The sequence below is a fragment of the Phytophthora infestans genome, genomic scaffold, assembly GCF_000142945.1.
Source record: "Phytophthora infestans T30-4 supercont1.65 genomic scaffold, whole genome shotgun sequence".
NCBI classification, from domain to species: Eukaryota; Oomycota; class Peronosporomycetes; order Peronosporales; family Peronosporaceae; genus Phytophthora; species Phytophthora infestans.
The window spans coordinates 506,833-525,820 of NW_003303694.1; the positions used below are offsets into that span (position 1 = coordinate 506,833).

The following is an 18,988-nucleotide window of genomic DNA, read 5'->3' on the forward strand; positions in this document are numbered from 1 at the left end:
ATCCGTGATGCGATCCTGACGGTGGAGGCTGTTGAAGAGTTTGTGCCTCGTGGACATGCGCACCGCCGCGTTAGAGGTGTATTGGACAAGCTTCGTGAGCTGGACAGTGTGTGTGTGAAAATCCAAGCGGAGTCATGCACGCTTGCCGAGGTGCGCCTGTTGTTTGATGCGTGTGCTGCTAAGTATCCTGTCATGGCTAACTACTTAGCGCCAACAGCTGAGATTGTTCACTCGCCCCATTTCGAGTCTGCAATAGTGAAGCTGCAAAATGACCTACCCCTCTCCGCGGATGAATTACATGCAGTCGACAGTTTTATTTTATCTCCGTCTACCGCACAAGAGGAAGTGCCGACTGCGGCGGACTTCGCGACCTCCATCCTCCGGCAAGCCAAGAAGCCGCGGCTTGCATCGCAGGCGTCTGTCGAGTATGATCCTCTCCTGCTCTGCGCTCCTCCGACAAGCAACACGTGCGAGAGACGTTTCTCTGAGTGTAAGCTTGTTTTTACATCGCTACGTTCATCTACTTTACCAGCTAATTTTGAAACGGCCATGTTTCTTCGTGCTAATCGCCGTATGTGGAACTGCTCCACCCTTCTCGGTTGCATCGAAGACTAAGTGATAGCAATATATTGTGATTATTGCAGTGATTATTATTGTGTTGCCAGGTATTGCAGTCTTTATTACGGATGTGATTCACGCAAAATAACACTGGGTATTGTATTTCCCATGCCCTGGTGTCGGTCAAGCAGACCAACCTGCTGATCAACGGCGAGTTCGTGCCGTCTGTCAAGGGCAAGACGTTTGAGACATTCAACCCTGCCACAGAGGAGAAGATCGCCGACGTTGCGGAGGGTGGCACCGCCGACATTGATGCGGCTGTGGCTGCAGCCCGTGCGGCTTTCGATGGTCCGTGGCGTACCATGTCCGCGGAGGACCGTGGCAAGCTCATCTACCGTCTTGCTGAGCTCATCGAGAAGAACATCGACGAGCTCGCTGCTCTTGAAGCTCTTGACAACGGCAAACCGTGCTCGGTTGCCAAAGCCGCCGACCTCGGCCTCGTGATCAAGACTCTCCGCTACTACGCTGGCTGGCCCGACAAGATCCACGGCTCCGTTATCCCCGTATCGGGCCCCTACCTCTGCTACACCAAAGCCGAACCCGTCGGTGTGTGTGCTCAGATCATCCCGTGGAACTTCCCTCTGCTCATGATGGCGTGGAAACTGGGCCCCGCTCTTGCTGCTGGCAACACTATTGTGTTGAAGCCTGCAGAGCAGACCCCGTTGTCTGCTCTTCGTGTCGGTGAGCTGATTGTTGAAGCTGGGTTCCCCAAGGGCGTCGTGAACATTGTGCCTGGTGTAGGGGCCAAGGCTGGTCGTCACCTCGCCCAGCACCCCGATGTCGACAAGGTCGCGTTCACCGGCTCCACGGAGGTTGGCTACCAGATCATGCGCACGTCGCACGTGAGCAGCCTCAAGCGTATCACTCTGGAACTCGGTGGCAAGTCTGCCAATATCATCCTCGATGACGCTGACATCGACCTTGCCATTCAGCAGTCGCAGCTTGGTCTGTTCATGAACCAGGGGCAGTGCTGCATTGCCGGAACCCGTGTGTATGCCCAAGAGGGTATCTACGATGAGTTCGTGCGTCGCACAGTCGAGGCTGCCAATGCTCGTGTGGTCGGCGACCCATTCGACGCCAAGACGGACCAGGGCCCACAGATTGACGAGACCCAATTCGAGAAGATCCTGGGCTACATCGAGGAGGGCCAGAAGGAAGGTGCCAAGCTGCTTGCTGGTGGTAAGCGTCACGGAAACAAGGGCTGGTTCATTGAGCTCACCGTGTTCGCCGACGTGACCGACGACATGACCATTGCTCGTGAGGAGATCTTCGGCCCCGTCATGTCCATTCTCAAGTTTAAGACCATCGACGAGGTAATTGCGCGTGCCAACGACCCCGTCTACGGTCTGGGCGCTGGTGTGGTGACGAGCAACATTGACAACGCCATCAAGATCTCCAACGGCATCCGCACAGGAACCGTGTACGTGAACTGCTACGACGTGTTCGACTCGAACACCCCGTTCGGTGGCTTCAAGAACTCGGGTATTGGCCGTGAGAATGGTGAGCTGGGTCTGCGCAACTACTTGGAACACAAGACGGTGATCATCAAACGCCCGGAGGACTCGATGCCGTAAGCGAATCATACATGAATGTATCAGGATAAGAAAACCGTAAATTCAGCGCTCATTTTTTCTGATAAGCTGAGTCATTTTTCATCGCTATCGTCTTGAACTTTTTTTTAAGTGCACCAGTAAGGTATACATGTAATACGTACGCAATACAGTACGTTGTGGCAATTTTGTGAAATGCGAAGTCTTACGAGAATTGGATATTCAGTTACGCAACCTGCCCCTCTTGCTCTAGCTGTATGAAGTCTACCTACGTCTTGTTTTTATTCTGCGGGGGGGGGGACTTTACTTTTTGCCTCGCCTCTTTCCAACGCTGCCGCCGTAACGCGTTACAGCTTCACGTTTGTTGCGTTTGGCCATAAGCTTCGGGTCCAGCGGAATGTAAGCGTACGGCTCGAGCTTGCCCTTCTTCTTCATGTCACCTCCGGCCTTCTTGGCACGGTACTCGCGACCATTACTGCCGTCATCATCACGTTTGCGCTTGGCTCGGCCATTCTTGTCGTGTTTGCCGTTGTTGAGTCCCATGCGCTGCAGCTGAGAAGCAACATCCTGCTTGATCTTGTCCTCATCGTCACTGTCGCTACCTCCATCCATGTCGTCGTCCTCACCGCCAGGGATAATCAAGCGGCCATCCTTGCTCATCTGGAGCTCATCGTCGCTTAACTCGTCATCGTAACCACCTCTCTGGGCCGAGAAAATGTTCTTCACGGCTGCGTTATCATCCAGGAAATCCATAATGTCGTCCTCTTCCTCACGGATAACCTTTCCGCCCTTGTGTTTCTTGTGCAAGTCCTTCTTCCGCTTCAGCACCTGCATAGCTGCAGCCTCGTCGTCGTCTCCTTCGTCATCCGAGTCAGCCATGAACTCTTCGAAAGCATCGCGGTTCTTCTTGGCAGCACGACGCTCAGCAGCCTCAGCTGCAAGCTCCGACTTCTTCTTGTCTTCGCGTTCCTTAGTCTTCTTAATGTGACGGATCAGAGCACGGTCCTCCTCGGGTACAAGAGCAGCCACGTGCTCGTAGCCGAACTTGCGACACAATTTGATGAGAATGATGCGAGTCTTGGCACGGAAGCGGTTCTTGCTCTCGCCAATCCAGACCAAAAGACCATTAATGATGTCAGGAAGAAACTGTTCCAGCTGGTCCTTGGGTAACACAGCAATACCGAGCTTCATGAAGCCGATCACGCTCTTGATCACCTCGCGAGCCTTTTCATGCAGCAGCATCAGCACTGTCTTGAGCAGCGCCGGCATTGCTTGAGCGATGGAAGGATCTTCACGACCGAACTCGAATACTAGCCGACTGAGGCAAATCACAGCAGCGCTACGCATGTGAGGTGTACGAGCAGCCAGACCACCGAGAACCATCTGGATAAACTCCATGAGACCATTCTGGGGATCACGGGCACGGAGCAGCATGGCCATGGCCACCAACAGCTCGAATGCAGCCTCGCGGGCCTTACCGTTGGCTTCCTTGGTACACAACATGATCTCACCCACAAGATTGGGCACCAACTCCTCCTCCGCCAGTCCGTCGGTAGCAGGCTGAGCCTGAAGAGCTCGGATCAAGTGAGCGAGCACACGGAGACGCATCTTCTTGGCGGGAACCGAGCACGTGAGCAGCGACTCGCAGATAGCACGTGTGAGGTCTTGCAGTTGCGACTCCTCCGACAGGAACTTGGGGTGCGAGTCGCAAATGGCCACCAAAGCGGCGTACGAACGCTTCTGCATGGGAGCATCGGCATCGTCCAGTAAGTACGGCTTGATCACACGGTACAAAAGAGCCACGTTCGCGTCGTCCACGTGAGCCAAAAGAGCCAAAGCAAGAGCCATCTGCGCGTGAGAAATTTGTCGAAGTTTGTTCGCGCGCTTGGAGTTGCTGCCAGCACCTTCAGACTCGACACGCTTGGCTTCAGTTGTAGCCTCGAGCAGCTTCTGCATCACCTTCTTGAACGTCGTGCTGATCAACTCAGTCTCCGCTAGTGAGGCAAAGCCCTCAAGTGTATCTAGTAAAACCTGAGCTCGCTCGGTGTCCTTTTCCGGGTCCAGTTCCTCCACGAAGGAGAGCAGCAGTGGAACATAACGTCCTGCGTACTTAGCCAGAGCAGCACGGTCACGCGCGAGTTTAGCCTCGTCCAGCTGCTCTTCGTTGTCGTCGTCTTCAGCCTCTTCGACATCTTCTAGCTCGGCGTCTTCCGTCTCACGATGGTAGCGACGGGCGACAGATTTTTGAAGAGCACGCGTACGCTTCACCAGCGCCTGAAGACCTTGGCAGACAGCGAGACGCAGCTCCGGGTAACGCTTGTCGGCCATAGCACTAGCGAGAACCTTCGCGATCTTCTTGAAGTGTGTGTCGATATCCACGGCACGAGCACAGACGCTCGGGAAGAAAGTCCAGAGCTGAATAGCGCGAGTTTGTAGTGTCTTCGCTTGCAATGGAGTGACGCTCGCTTCACGTGCTCCAGCCTCGCAAGCTCGAGCCATAGGCAGCACCACATCAGCGAAGAATCCAAGCTCACAGCCACGCTGCGTCACGCGTAGAGCATCACGGAAGACTGGCAGGAGCCATGCACGTCGTTCGCTTACAATGTCGGTTGGATGGTCGATCGGGACGATCTCCAAGAAGGCACGTGGGCCCAAGGCCTCAACAGCAGCACCGGCAGCCAACGCGAACAGCTGAGAGAGCGTCTGAGCGCTCTTAACTCCTTGCTGCTGCCGAGGAAGTTGGTCGGCAGCCTCATGAAGTTCACAGCACGTAACCAGAATAGGCTCGAGTGCTGGACGACCCGCAGGGCCGTAGAAGCGGAATAGCTCGGCAATAAGAGGGAAAACGTGACTCCACGCGCACTGGAAACGCAGCGACGTGAGGCTCTGCAGAGAAGCCAGCACGCGAGCGACATCGGCAAAAGTTGCTTCAGTTTCGAGCACCTCTGGGGTCACCGTAGCCTTCAGAACAGTCAACAACGAGCGTGTAGCTTGGCGCTGGACACGATCATTGTCTGTGGCAATGTGAGAGCACACGGCGCTCACTACGCGCGTCAGGAGCTCGCGAGCTGCATCGGAGTTGACGGTAGCGAGACGTACAAGAGCCTGAGACGGAATACGCACAGCGTAGATGGCTACAGGGCCGCCGTTAGCCGTCAAAGATTCACTGCTGTGTGTATCCAATACAGCGATCACGAGTTTACGAAGCGCGTCTACCGTCAGCTGCGACTCGGGCGCTGCGCTCAATGCATCGAACGCTTCGTACGTTACAAGACGCAGTGTCTTGGACTTGGCGTCCAGAAACTTGGCCAGTGCTGCGACGAGAGAGGCCACGACCTTACGTTGCAGCAATGGCAGTGCGAGCTTGAGGAAGGCAACGAGCAACACAAGACGCTGGTCGTCCTTGCCGTCCTTCTTGGAGCTGGCGAACACGTTCTCTGCAAAGCTGGCAATGTGTGTGGACAGAGCGTCGCAACCTTTAGCGGCGTGCAGCTCTAGGATGTCCATAGTCCACTTGTGTCCGGCCTTGCGCACCTTCGGGCGTGTATCCATCGCAAGTGTCAGCAGCAATTGAAAGCTGCGTAATAGTTCGGGACGGGCCCACGCTGTTGCTGACGGTTCCTGTGCCAGTAGAGCCAAAGCCAGACAAGCGCTGGCCGAGCGTAGCAACGCCGCGTCGTCGCCTGCTTCTTGTAGAACTGTAGAGAGGCACTTGGCCACAGCCGAGAACTTTCCACGAAGTACAGCTTCAGGCACTTCAGGTAGTACCATAGACAGAAGCTGTGCGATCTCCTGACGATGCGAGTCCGAAGCGGCGTCAAGCGCTGTCATGAGTGCAGCGAAATACTCCGTGGGAGAAATCGGAGCCTGGCGATCGCCATTAGCGCGACGCTCATAGATAACGTCGCAGATGGCAGCCAGCACCACATTGAGCTTGGCTTTCTGCGGGTGCGCGCCACCCGCGTGCTTGCGCAGCTCCGTGAACGGGTCCATCGCTTCAGCGTCACTCGACTTATGCCAATCAATGGCTCTTCGCAATACAAAACCACTGGTGGCAAGAATCGAACTTAGCCGAAAATAGAAATTTCTGTTAAAACTATTTAAGTTGCAAGTATTATTTCTAACTGAGGTAAGAGCGTCCATTTTCCATGTCTTGGCGGGTGCCCGCGCTCGTGTTCCTGTGGCTGTGGCTCGGCTTGGCGGCGGCCTCGTCGGAGGTACAGGTGGCCGGCAAACAGCAGGACCCTCCAACCAGTCGCTTCGCCTACGTGACAGTGCACTACGAAGGCACAGCCCGCGACGCAGAGTATGTTCTGGGCGTACAGGTTATGATGCACTCGATCAAGCTCACAGGCTCGCCTTACGATCTGGTGGTGCTGGCGTCTGATTCAGTCTCGGAGAAGAGCAAAGCGTTATTTCGCTCTATGGGCTGCCGCGTACTGGACGTAACCAACATCGACAATCCCTTCGTAGGGGGTACGCTACTTAACAAGGGCTTCATCTACACGCTTAACAAGCTGCACGTATGGAATATGCTTGAATACGAGCGCGTGGTGTACCTGGATGCCGACAACGTGCTGATCCGCAACTCAGACGAGCTCTTCTTATGCGGAGAGTTCTGTGCCGTGTTTATGAACCCTTGTCACTTCCACACGGGTCTACTGGTGGTCACGCCTTCGGCTGCGGAGTATCAGCGACTACTGAGTGCTCTGGGTCACCTTGAGAGCTTCGACGGAGCCGATCAAGGTTTTCTATCGTCCATGTACAGCAAAATGCTGCGTAAAGCAAAGCTATTCACGCCCATGAAGTCGGCGTACACTGGTGTAGACTTGGAAGTGAAGAGATCGGAGCCCGAACCTAAAGGTATGCGACTACCAGTGGGGTACAACATCAACCACAAGTATTTCTACGAACAGTACCATTGGAAACTCTTCTACTTGCGTCAATTTGCGTCCATGACGTCACCTATTAGTCCCGTGAAGGTGGTAGTGGAGTCTGCAAGACCCATTCCAGCACTCACGGTCGGATATCCCATGGCTTCTGTGCTCAAGCCGTGGTATTGGTGGGCTGGATTTTTCATGGACTTACACGCTGTGTGGCACGATATTCGCGCGACGTTGCCAGCGTCACAGGAGCATTACGGAGGAGAGGAGGCTGTGAAGACGCTGCTGGGCTTCTTCAGCTCCTTAGCGCTACTCACTGCTGCGCTGTATGCCCTAAAGATCACGTTACCCATGCGTCAGATCCAGCGGCGATGCACAGACTTGGCTATGCGTAACAGCAAGCAGGCTCGGTATGCTTACAAGGCGTTCCGGATGGCTCTGGTGGTGTTTGCCTTCCGTATCGCTCCTGCACGCGTGCATCCATTGGCTCCTGTGAATTATGGCTACGGACTGATGATCTTCATGAATGTATTCCTGCACATCTACTTCGTCTGTGTGATCTCCAACTTCTGGGATCCACATCAAGAAGTATCAATGCCACCAGTGCTCTACGTGACGCGGTTCTGGCTCTATGTTGCAGTTACGGCAGCATTCGAGGTATTCGTGGTCTGGTTCAGCACATGGAACGTGTTCCCGAACGTACTCTGGAGACTGTTTTCGATCTTCTGCTCTCTCTTCCTCTGCGCGTACTGGCAGGTGACGTACTACCGCGTTACACTCAACGCCGAGTATGGAGGCAAAAAGGAGCGACTTCGTAGTCTCTAGTCAATGCACAAAACGACCAAGGCGATATACTACTGCGATCAAGATTTATTAAAGAAGTCGAGAAGACAGAGAGCTACGCAGAGTGCAAGTCAGGTAGGCATTATCTTGTTCCATGACTCTTTGTTATGTCGACCAAAGACGGAAGGTGCAGTCGGAGCTGGAGGACGCCAAGAAGCGGCCGTTCGGGTCGAACTTGACAGCCTACAAACACAGCAAACACATAGATATATAACAGGACAAGATTGGTGGACCCCACACACAAGAGAGACAGGTGAGTACCGTCATCCTGCAAATATGAATAGAAAAGAACTCAAAAATGCCGCAACGCACCTGGACTGGACCCTCGTGGCCTTTTAGTTCCGTCGCGAGTGACTCCGTTTTCATACTGAAGAGCTTGATGGAGCCATCGTCACTTGCTGCTGCCAGTATCTTACCGCTGCGATCGAATGCCACGCTATTGAGTGGATGCTGTCCGCCGTCAAGCGAGCTGCGTTCGGCTACCATACGCACGTCCCAGACTTTGACAAAGCCATCGGCGTCACACGATGCTATAGTATCTCCAGCAAGTGCGAAGGCGACGCTGTTGCAGGCATTCTGATGGCCGTAAAAGGTTTGCACGCAGAGACCGGAACGCAGGTCCCAAATGGACACCGTCTTGTCTCCAGAACCTGTGCAGATGTTCGTGGAGAATGGCTGGAAACAGACACTATTGACTGAGTCAACATGGCCGCGGAATGTACGACGACAACGACCGGAATGCAGGTCCCAGAGCTTGCACGTGTGGTCCATGGAGGCGCTTACAAGGAAGTCGCCGTCGTGGTGGAATGCGCTCTCCCAGACTGGATGCGAGTGATCAGCTAGAGTCAGTGAACACGCAGCACCCACAAAGTCCCAGAGCTTGACAGTGTTATCTCCGGAGGATGTGGCCACGTGAGCTCCTCGCGGATGGAAAGTTACGCTTGAAAGCCAGCTACGATGGCCTTCTCCACTCATGATAAGCTCTCCAGCAGGTGCCGACCAGAGTTTCCAAGTCTCATCATCGGAAACTGTTGCTACGATAGGGTTTTTTGGGTGGAAAGCAACTGCTGCCACGGAGTTGGCGTGTGCTTGGCAACTGCGAACAAGTTCCACGCGTTCAGGATTCACAGGCTCGAAACGTTTGTCGACGAATGGATTCGCAGCGTCCGAGCTGGGAAGCTTTGTGTCGGGCACATCCGCTTTAGACTTGCTCTTCTTCTTCTGCCCACCTGTTGCAGTCTTTGAAGAGGACGTTGCGCCCAGAGGTGCGACCGGAGCCACTTGTTTGCCTTTTCCCGACGTCTTGGTTGCTATAGGAACCCCTCCAACTGCTTTGAGTTGCGCTTCAAGTGCCTCGGCTTTTGCTACTTGTCGATCACGTTCAATACGCATGAGCATCTTCTCCTTCATGGAATTCTCATACTTGGCTTTAAGCTCCTGAAGAAGAGGCTCATAGGCAGCGACATGCTTTTCGAGCTTGCGGATCTTGGCTGACAGCGCTTCTTTCTCTTGTAACACTCGCTGGTGATGCATCTTGTGGACGTCACGCTGGTGACGGAATTTATCCCACGTGCCTTTAGCTTTCTCAGTGATCTTCCGTGTGTCTTCTAACTGGCGTCTTAACTCCTTGACTTGGTCGTCTAAAGCTTGGTTACGCACGTAAATATCGGGCACTACACCGACGTCGTCTTCGCGTAATTTACCCTTGGCGATAAACTCGTACCATTCGTGGTTGAACATGTCCAGTGTACGTGCGAGTCCCAGTTTAATGAGGAAGTTCCGGATGAAGTCATCTACTACTGAAGGTCGCACTTGAGTGTGGACGCGCGTCGTCATCGATTGCTTCGGACTACCAGCAACGCTGCGATCTGCGTTCGTATCATCGTTGAGGGTATTGACAGAGACTGTTGGTGTCGTCGTGTCTTGTCCGGAGGTTATCCTGGTGGAGCGATTAAGGTTTCGCAGCACTGCGGCAAAGTCTTCCTCATCACCATCGTCGTCCAATTCGAGAGCTTCGTCGTCCACTGTTTCGTACTGGAACGTGTCATCATCGTCGTCATCCTCGGCGAAATGAACCTTCTCCAAACGCACAAGCTCTTCCTTCTGCGGCATCGTAGCAATATCAATTGCCACCTTCAGTAAGCACGCTTAAATGTGGAGCCGACACTCCTATCTTTGTTTTTCGCCTCTTCACAGTTTTTACGTTAGCGATTAGTATCTATTTCTGCTTGGTTTCTTCGTCTATAGAGGTACGTTTGGCACTTTGTTGCTCCGATTGCTCTGGAACTGAAGCGTGTAAAGTATCGCTGTCTGTCTTGGTTATGGTTTCTTTATTCCCAGACTCCTTCGACTCGGAGCCTTTAGACTTCTGTGCAGCTTCCTGCTCCTGTCGTTGCTTCTCCCGCTGCTGATCCATGATCTTCTTGATCTGGTTCTCGATGATATCCTTGTGGTCTTCCGCTGCCTGCTTTGCAAACGTGACCAACAGTGCGTCTTCGCGTTCCAGCTCCAGCTGCTTCCCTTCCCGGTATCCTTCAATAAAGGCCATGAGCACGGACTGCCCCACCAGCAACTTGTCCGCGAACCACGACTGCGCGCTGGTCTTAAAGGTCTCGACATCTTTCTTCTCTAGATTCAAGGCAGCGTCTCGTCCCTCCTTCGCGAGGTGACGCAGCTCGTTCACGTTCTTCTTAAGCGTCGTGGCCACGTCATCTTTGCTGCGACTGTCGTCCACCACTTGCTTGGCGTGGGAGACCACGGCGTCTGTGTCCACGCCCTCGGCTACATGTTTAATTTCCTTGGTGAGAAATTTAACGTTCTCCGCGCCTTGCTCGCCCAGTGTATGCAGGTTTTTATGAGCCTTGGTGCCCTCTAGACTTTTGTCAATGAAGCTGATGTTCTGGCTCGCAGTGTTCGAGACCTGGCCACGAACCGCCTGCACCGCTCGTTTGACCTCCTCCTTGCTGCGTTCCATTTCCTCTTCAGTAGGAGCAGCGAATGAAGCCTTATATTCCTGCCATACTTCGTGGAAGATGCGGCGATGGTCAGCCAGAGTGAATTCCCACAGGTCTACGAAGCGAGGCTTCTGCTGCTTCTCCTCGATCTCAGGTGGGTTCGGCAGACCTGGCACTCGCACAGCAAGCCAGCGATCTGCGCGACGGATAGATGTCTGTACCACGCGCACTGAGCGCTGGAACAACGAATAGCGCTTCACGACGGAAGACCGCGGCATAATTTAAATGAAATGGTAGGTACTAGGTGCACCCTTTATAAACGCTTACACAATTATGCGTCGAGTTGTACAGATCAATTCATATATAGAGGAGCTTAAGCTTTGCTTTTCTGAAACCGATTCCATGATACTTCGGGTTATCGCTTATGACAGTTATTTTGTCGACTTGCCTTTTCGAATACTGTGCAATCTACACGAGAGGCTACAATGGCTCTACGCATGATCGGTCGCCGCGCTGCGCGGCTCGCTTCTGCTGCAACTCGGCCGCTGGTTCCCGCCGCAACTTCTGCACGGGCATCTCCATCTTTGGGCGCGTCGGCACTCCAGATACAAACGCGGTCGTTCGCCAAGGCCAAGAAAGTCAAGGGCGGCAAGGGCAAACCCGCTCCAGTTGTAGACGACGATGATGACGATGCTGGTGACGAAGAGGACGGGGGAGCTGCTAAGGCGCTAGAGAAGGCCAACAAGAACATGAACGGCGCTGTGGTCAACTTCACGCGGGCATTGAGCCAGATGCGCCCAGGACGTGCCGACGCCGGCATCTTTGACGAATTGCACGTACCGGCGTACGGCCAGCATGTGCCGCTCGCGCAGGTGGCACAGGTGGCTGTTGCAGGCACACACGCGCTTAGTGTGACAGTGTACGACCCGTCGGTAAGCTATGCTGCTGTTGTAGAGGAGAGAAGAGCGTATGCTGACTGGTTTTTGCAATGTACAGCTCATGCCGGACGTGAAGAAGGCAATTGAAGGCACGAACGCCGTTTACTCTGTGCGTGAGGACGTGAGCTCGCTTGAAATCTCCTTTCCTAAGTACGTGGCTGCTGATACGTGATAGACTGTGCTGTGGGTGCTAATAAGTGAATCGTTCGCAGGATGTCGAAGGAGACTCGTGCTGACCTGCTCAAGGCCACCAAGAAGCAGGCGGAACAGGCTCGACAACACGTGCGTCGTGTGCGACAGGATGCCATGAACCACGCTAAGAAGCTCAAGGACGCGGTGTCTGAAGATGACGTCGAAGTGCAGAAGGAACGCATCCAGAAGGCCACAGACAGCGCCATCGCCGAGATCGACAAGCTGCTGGCTGCTAAGGAGAAGGACCTCAACACTGTCTGAGAGATAGGCACTTAGGACTCGACTGGCATAGAATACAGATGACAATGGTGCGTTTGGTTGCCCGGTACAAGGGTACAATGAAGTCTTGATGTCGTTGCATCCCTACCTCTACAAGATGCTCCATTGGTTGCGCACCCGAACGGCCATGTGACGCACAAGTCGCTTGCGGTCATCAAGCACTAGCAACAGTTTCCGCAGCACGATATCCTTGTACGGATGCACGAGCTCATACGGGATGGTAGCCAACTTAGCAAGGCATTCCAGCGCAGCATGTCGGTCCTTGGCAGCAGGTCTGTTCGTCATCATACCCACAAGTCAGCTCACACATTTAACTGTCGCTACAAGAGACCACGTACCCGAACTGTGCTTGCTTGAGTAGACCCGGGAAGACGTCCTTGAGGAAGGGCTTCGCGCTCTCCACTGACTCCAAAAGCAGCGGCTTAAACGTCTGAATGGCTGCGCTACCTAGCTCACGGTCGTCCGTGTTGAGAGCTTGTACCATAAGCGGGAAGATCTGAGCCAAGTGTGGCAGGTAGATGGCCTTAGGTGAGTGTGCGATCACTTGAGCGAACGCTACCAGAGCTGCTACACTCGATTCCTCGTCAATGCGAGCTCGAATGTACTCGAGCAGCACTGGGAACACCAGATCAAACAATCGCTGCCGGTACAGGAACTAGAGACAACATTACAAGTCAAACTATTGGACAGACCACGATAGTACCAGCATAATTCCTTACCGTGATGAAAGCTCCACACTTGCGGTTCAGTACGTCCAGGTATTCAGACACCAGAAGCTTAAAGGTCTTCGCAACTTCCATACGCAACGCAGCAGCGTGTTGGTCGTCACCTTCTTGCTCCATGTTCACATCGCCATCAGGCGTAAGAAAGCTGCAGAGGAAGCGCAGACACACTGGAGCGTGAACCTTGTGACCCCGAATGACCAAGGCCTTTGCGATCCAGGCATAGATTTGCAGTGCAGCCACCCGCACCGTAAACGACTCGGCCGAGTTACTGATAACAACGGCAAGTTTCCGGGATAACAGCAAGTCGATCAGAGCATCAAACTCAGCGCCATCCGACATCTTGTTCACGATCGAAGCCAGCGACTTGGCCGCGGAGAGAGCAGCATCGGTGTACACAAGCTGGAGCTGTCGAGGGGGGGATTCAGACACCGCAGTAGCTCCAGACTGCGCAAGCTCCAGCAATCTGTTGATGACCAGCGAGGAGTCCGGGAGCGCTACATCACGCGCGGCTGAGTTGATGACTGCAGCGAAAAGCGGTACGAATTGCAGACTTGCCGGCTCTGAAGTATTAGTGCGCAGGAATGCTGGCACCACAGCATCAACCAGCTGCTGTTGAGTAGCTGAGGACACGTTCTGCATCACTGCACGGAAGATTCGAACACAAGCGGAGAGTTTTACTTCGTCCACAAGTCCAGACTTGTAACCTGAAGACGCCGTCGCGCGCGCTGCCAACGTCTCGACTGCTGTAAGCAGTCTGAAGATGATCGAAGCAGATGACGACGCCTTGACACAGAACTCCATGCTGGTACGGTCTCCAGCATTGATCTCAACGATCTTAGCCACAGCATCCAGGATGCAATCCACGTGACGCTGACGGGTAGCGTCACCTTCTGCCTCGCAGAATCCGATAGCACTCTGCTTACCATCGCCCTTCTCCACGCACAAGTCGATGAGCAGAAAAATGGTAGCCTGGAAGATAGATGACTCACGACAGAGCTCAGTGATTGCCAAGAGAGCTTCCTCGAAGAACGAGTCGAAGTTGCGGTTCGAGGCGGTCAGAACAGCTGCTACCCCGGTGCCTTCTTCGTCGTCGTCATCTTCCTGGTCACTTCCTTCGCTGACGGCTGCCATGAGTCGAGCCAGTGAAATCTCCACCACAAACGCTGCATATCCACCGGTGACAGGGTGTTCCCCACTGTTTGTTGAGCCTTCCGACGCAGTAGAAACAGTGGAAATCTCTTTGAGACTCTGCAAACAGGCAGTTCGAACCTCCGCTACGGGGTCAAGAAGCAACATGCGAGTAAACAGGTTGATAAGCGCCTTGACTTGCGCTGGAGCCACAATGGGCGACGGCGGAAAGGTGAGAAGATGGCAAAGCGCTTCCACCGCCACACAACGAGCAGTCGGGCTACTGCCAGGCTTCGTCTGGTTGTCGTGATCGCTGCTAAGGAAGTTCACAAGCGCGTCAATTAGCGCAGCTGCATGGGGACGCATAGGCTGCCCTTGGCCAGACTGGTCGATCTCCCTGTCAATCGTGTCGATGAGCAGCAGAATACGCGCCAAAGCAGCTTCACACTTGGACGGCACGCTGTCACTTCCTGAGCTCTCGTTGTTTAGCTGCTCCACCAACAGCGGCACTGCGATCTTCAGTACATGCGCAAAACTCATGGACGACTCGCGTCCCAGCGCAGCCAACACCTGTCCAGCCGACACGCTCACCATCGAGTCGGCGGCATTTTCACGCAGCTCGCCTGCAGCACGCGCGGTCATATCCACGACGAATTTACTCCACGCATAGGCAGCCCCCGGCGTGTCTTGAGCCTTAGCACGAGCAACAACTCCAGAGAATCGCGAGATGGCTTGACGAGCTTCAGCGATAACCTCCTGCTTCTCGCCGTCCAAAACCTCGTCGTACAGTGCTGTGGCCACTGCGTGCATCTGCAGTAGCAATGCATTCACCGAGTAGCGTTCACCGCAGAACACCAGCGTCTGTATAGCATCCAACTTCGCCTCCACTACAGTAGAAGCGAGTTTCTTAAGCAAGAACGGCAGCACGAGTGGTGCTAATAAGTCCGAAGCTGCAAAGGCGTGGCGTAGTGACAAAATGAGGCCCTCCGACGTGATTCCGTACGGATCGTTAGGCGGAGGAGTGAAGATGATTGGGAAATAGCATGACACAACGTCGAAATATTGCTGCAACAGCGTGTCACTGCGCGAGAACACGGGCTCCAGCTTGGACAGCAAAGTACGTGCTACCTGCATGCACAGCAGCAGGTTACGCGGGTCTTTCTCGCCCTCCATGGCACTCAGGAACGTCTGCGCGAGCTGACGGCCGAGGTCTTCGCTCTGTTCCGCGTCATCTACACTGGCGTCTTGTGCGTCTTTACTGGCAGGTACCGAGTCCAGCAGTAGCTCAACGACTGTCGACTGCATCAGTGCAAGCTGCATAAGGTCGAAGCACATTTTACGCATAGCCTGGCCAAGCTGTGGAATGTGCAATGTCTTGCCGAGCTTCGGGATGAGCGCTACAGTGGTGCGTGGCGACTGAACCTGCGCTGCATGATGCGTCTCCAATGCGAGAAGTGCACGGAGACAAGCGGAGGCACTGGGGAAGTCAGCTAGGCGGTCGGCGAAGAAAGTCATGAGCAGTTGCACGGCGCTGGGCGTGAGTTGCAGTTCTGGGAGGCGCGTGAGCACCTCAGCCAACAACAACGTGGCACGCGATCGAACTTTGTCGTCCCCGTTGGTGAGGTAGGCTCCTAATGCCTGAATGAGCGCCTCCATGCTAACATGACGATGCACCTGCATCACGACGGTGTTAAGTCCTGTCTTTTGCGCGGCATCATCGTTCTCCGGGTCTACGAATGCATCAATTGCAGGCGCCAGTGGCGCGTCTAGGCTGAACATGGCAATCGCTTCGAGCTAATCAACCACTGCTGCGCTGACGCGATGTGATTGGCTCTTTTTACTCTGAATAATTTACTCACTTTACAGAAAATTTATTTCTCACTCGGAATTTTGTTTTTAAGAAAGCAAAAATATAATAACTGTTTGAAAACAGCTGAAGATTTTTCAAAAGCCGCTACTAAAAAGTGCGTTAAAGGGGCTGTTCTAGTACCATTTGCTTTTTAACCAATGGAGCGCAAGGAATGAGATAAACTTATGGCTATAGTTACGGGAATAGCCATTCGAGAAGGATTGCAGTCGAGTCGAACAGTATAGTGAGCGGAAGATGTATACCGATATCTACTACAATGCCTCAGACCACATTCCTTGACGCAGAAGATAAGATGTTAGTCCAGCTCGCTCGCCCGTATGCCGATCGAGGAGAGCGTATTGACTGGGCTAAGGTGTCTAGCCCTATGAAACGGTGGCAGCGCTCGCCAAAATCTTTGTCAAAGCGGCTCAATGCACTTAAGCGGACATACGGGAAGAACCTAGCAGCTTTTCCACGCGCTTTCTTCACTCCAGCACAAACCTCGCGTGGAAGAAGGAGCTCCATCCTGCATCGAATCCGTGATAGAGGCTTACAGCGTCCGTACCAAACGCAAGAGAGATTCATTCAGGCCCGTGCAAGGGAGGCCCACCCAAGTCAGCAACATGTTGATCATGCCGCCGAACCTTCTGGTTCACTACAGGGTTCTGCGAGCCTTTCTGAGGCAGAGAACCAAGCTGTTCATAGCTCACCATGTTTAACAGTAGGTACCCGATCCACGGTACAGCTCTCAATGCTGCAAAACACAGGCTTCTTTCAGCAATGGAGTCCGTATCTGCCGGTCAGCGAGTCAGCGGTTGCAGTGGATACCATTTTCGGAGGTGTCACGAGAAAAACTGTCGTCTATCCTGCGTCTTTGCCGGCTCTAATTGCTGGTGAACTTCTACCTGATGCAGTGAGTGCACTGATTGCAGCAATCGGTAAGATAAAATTGGTTGCCGGCAGTGACGTTTTTCTTGATGTCGGGTCTGGCGTCTGGAATATTATATCACAGTTTGCCCTGGAGACGGACGTTAGACAGAGTATTGGGATTGAATGTTGCAGTGGGTTAGTTGAAGAGAACGTCAAGATCGTTGAAACATTTGTAGATCGCTGGCCAAATTTGCGTAAACTCTACGTTTGCGGTCAAGATGTACGTGATACGGAATTATCGCTGGTGAGTCCTTTTTCAGAGGCAACTATTGTGTACACAAACAATCTCCGGTTTGAGCCTTCAACAACAATCACATCGAGGATGAGTTTGCTCTGATGCCTAAAGCGTGGGTTGCAATATTTACAAGCTCAGTGTGCCCTCGTCATAGTGCTGTCTGCCTGAAGACATTTTGCTGTCGCTGGGAATTGAATAGAGAAGTCAACGTATCAGTAAGTTGGACATCATCCTTAGTAAAGCTGTACATCTACACGGAGCGAAGCGGAGTGAAAACATAATATATTGGCACTTTAGAGAATACTGCGCACAGCTGGGCTTTTTTTCTGTGGGAAATTTGGAGCCGGATCCTTTAGTTTCATTTTGTACAGCTCAGAAGCTTTCATGATGTTCCCTTTGCTCGAGAACAAATGTTGCGGAAGATAAAAGGTGTGGAATTTTTCCCAGCAAGTGAGACCTGGCTGTTGGCAGTAATAAGACTTGGACATAGCGGTGTTGATAGTCTGGCAAAGACTAGCGTTATGAAGAGTACAGTGGTCGGTTAGCACAGTTTCACCGCGGTTCTCCCAGCGACACACTATGCACTGCCGTCGCTTCCTGCTGTAGTGGAATAGTTGTTTTGACGACACCGCAACACATCGTTTTTGAGGACTGTTAGCAGTGTCGACCGATTCAACACCGCACATCCACCCGGCCGTCACATCACCACAAGATGCTGGGGTAACACCTCCACAAGCAGCGTAGAACATCCTTCGATCAATAGGAGCATTCATCCATTTTCCTGAAAGTAACTCTTCGGCTAGCTGAGTGACAAAATCTCGGTGGGGGTCACGCGCTTTGCTCATGTCTACAACTTGTCTCCTCGTCATATATGCATTGACTCGTGCAACGTCAGCTAATGCCATACCAAATTTCTTGTACCACTTTTTGAATGAATGTCCGTCTGCGAGAGAATCGTGCTCTCAACTGATCTAAGCGATCCACCCCCTGCATGTGTGTGTTATACTGAGCCACACACGCTGGAGCAGTGTACGGCTGCTGTCGGCTTCCCACACGACGAGTCAGCTCTGAAGCAGTAGAGCTGTCTGCGTTCGACACCATCTTCACAACTGCACTGTCAAACCACGATACTGCAACCATTTCGTGATCTACTGAAACGGCCTGACGGTATGTTCCCCGACTACACTGTGCTTTCTGTAGCTCTACATGCTTCGAAAAATGATCCCTATTGGCACGCACGGTACCACGTCCATAGAGACCCTTTACCTTGAGTGCTGCTAATAACTGGACGGACATGGAATAGTTGTCGGCTTTGACAACGCGGTTTGAGAAATGTAGCGGGCGAACCGCCTCTACAACTTGCCCTCGTACAGTTTTGAGAGTTTCTAAATCTTCACGAAGCTCCTGAATTTCAGCTGATGGAATGACAGCCTCCGGTCGATCGGAAATATCGCTATCACAATGGACACGAAAGTTCACTGCAATCCATGTAGTCGCACAGCACAACATGTATATTCTGAAGTGATATTTGCCACCCGGCTTCATGGGATTGAACATTATTAGGTGCCGCCCGAACTTTGATCGACACGCCACGCTTGCTTCATCGAGCGATACATTTCTGCCCAAATCGACGTATTTACCTCCCGCTATTTTCAAAATGTTCAGCAAGGATCGAATTCGAACAACCGGGTCTGCTTTACGAGGCAATGGCGGTTCACCTGCAATAGGAATAGATTCTCCAGAAATCGAAGCAGTGGCATCACTGTCTTCACAGGGCTCACCATTCGCAGTAGGCACTGGTCCATGTGTTGCATTAAGCTGTGGTTCGTCGATGTTGGTCTGCACCACTGCACTGCCGCCTGAA

The 18,988-nt window shown here is 53.1% G+C and overlaps 6 protein-coding genes across 6 annotated transcripts; 2 read left to right on the top strand and 4 right to left on the bottom strand.

Moving 5' to 3' along the window:
* Positions 1 to 2,354: 2,354 nt before the first annotated feature.
* On the bottom strand, positions 2,355 to 6,161 carry PITG_18014 (uncharacterized protein; the record flags this gene model as incomplete). The annotated part of the gene is made up of 1 exon (XM_002997899.1): positions 2,355 to 6,161. One exon carries the CDS (start codon positions 6,159 to 6,161, stop codon positions 2,472 to 2,474), a length of 3,690 nt encoding a protein of 1,229 aa, XP_002997945.1.
* Positions 6,162 to 6,302: 141 nt separating this feature from the next.
* Positions 6,303 to 7,876, top strand: PITG_18015 (glycosyl transferase, putative; the record flags this gene model as incomplete). Its single annotated transcript, XM_002997900.1, has 1 exon — positions 6,303 to 7,876. The coding sequence occupies one exon, from the start codon at positions 6,317 to 6,319 to the stop codon at positions 7,874 to 7,876; it is 1,560 nt and encodes a 519-aa protein (XP_002997946.1).
* A 123-nt stretch (positions 7,877 to 7,999) lies between these two features.
* PITG_18016 (flagellar protein, putative) lies at positions 8,000 to 10,006 on the bottom strand (the record flags this gene model as incomplete). Its single annotated transcript, XM_002997901.1, has 2 exons — positions 8,000 to 8,077; positions 8,207 to 10,006. 2 exons carry the CDS (start codon positions 10,004 to 10,006, stop codon positions 8,000 to 8,002), a joined length of 1,878 nt encoding a protein of 625 aa, XP_002997947.1.
* Positions 10,007 to 10,105: 99 nt separating this feature from the next.
* Positions 10,106 to 11,126, bottom strand: PITG_18017 (uncharacterized protein; the record flags this gene model as incomplete). Its single annotated transcript, XM_002997902.1, has 2 exons — positions 10,106 to 10,121; positions 10,246 to 11,126. 2 exons carry the CDS (start codon positions 11,124 to 11,126, stop codon positions 10,106 to 10,108), a joined length of 897 nt encoding a protein of 298 aa, XP_002997948.1.
* Positions 11,127 to 11,320: 194 nt separating this feature from the next.
* On the top strand, positions 11,321 to 12,315 carry PITG_18018 (ribosome-recycling factor, putative; the record flags this gene model as incomplete). The annotated part of the gene is made up of 3 exons (XM_002997903.1): positions 11,321 to 11,780; positions 11,845 to 11,936; positions 11,999 to 12,315. The coding sequence occupies 3 exons, from the start codon at positions 11,334 to 11,336 to the stop codon at positions 12,237 to 12,239; spliced, it is 780 nt and encodes a 259-aa protein (XP_002997949.1).
* A 252-nt stretch (positions 12,316 to 12,567) lies between these two features.
* On the bottom strand, positions 12,568 to 16,672 carry PITG_18019 (MMS19 nucleotide excision repair protein; the record flags this gene model as incomplete). The annotated part of the gene is made up of 3 exons (XM_002997904.1): positions 12,568 to 12,912; positions 12,977 to 15,904; positions 16,604 to 16,672. The coding sequence occupies 3 exons, from the start codon at positions 16,670 to 16,672 to the stop codon at positions 12,568 to 12,570; spliced, it is 3,342 nt and encodes a 1,113-aa protein (XP_002997950.1).
* Positions 16,673 to 18,988: the final 2,316 nt, after the last annotated feature.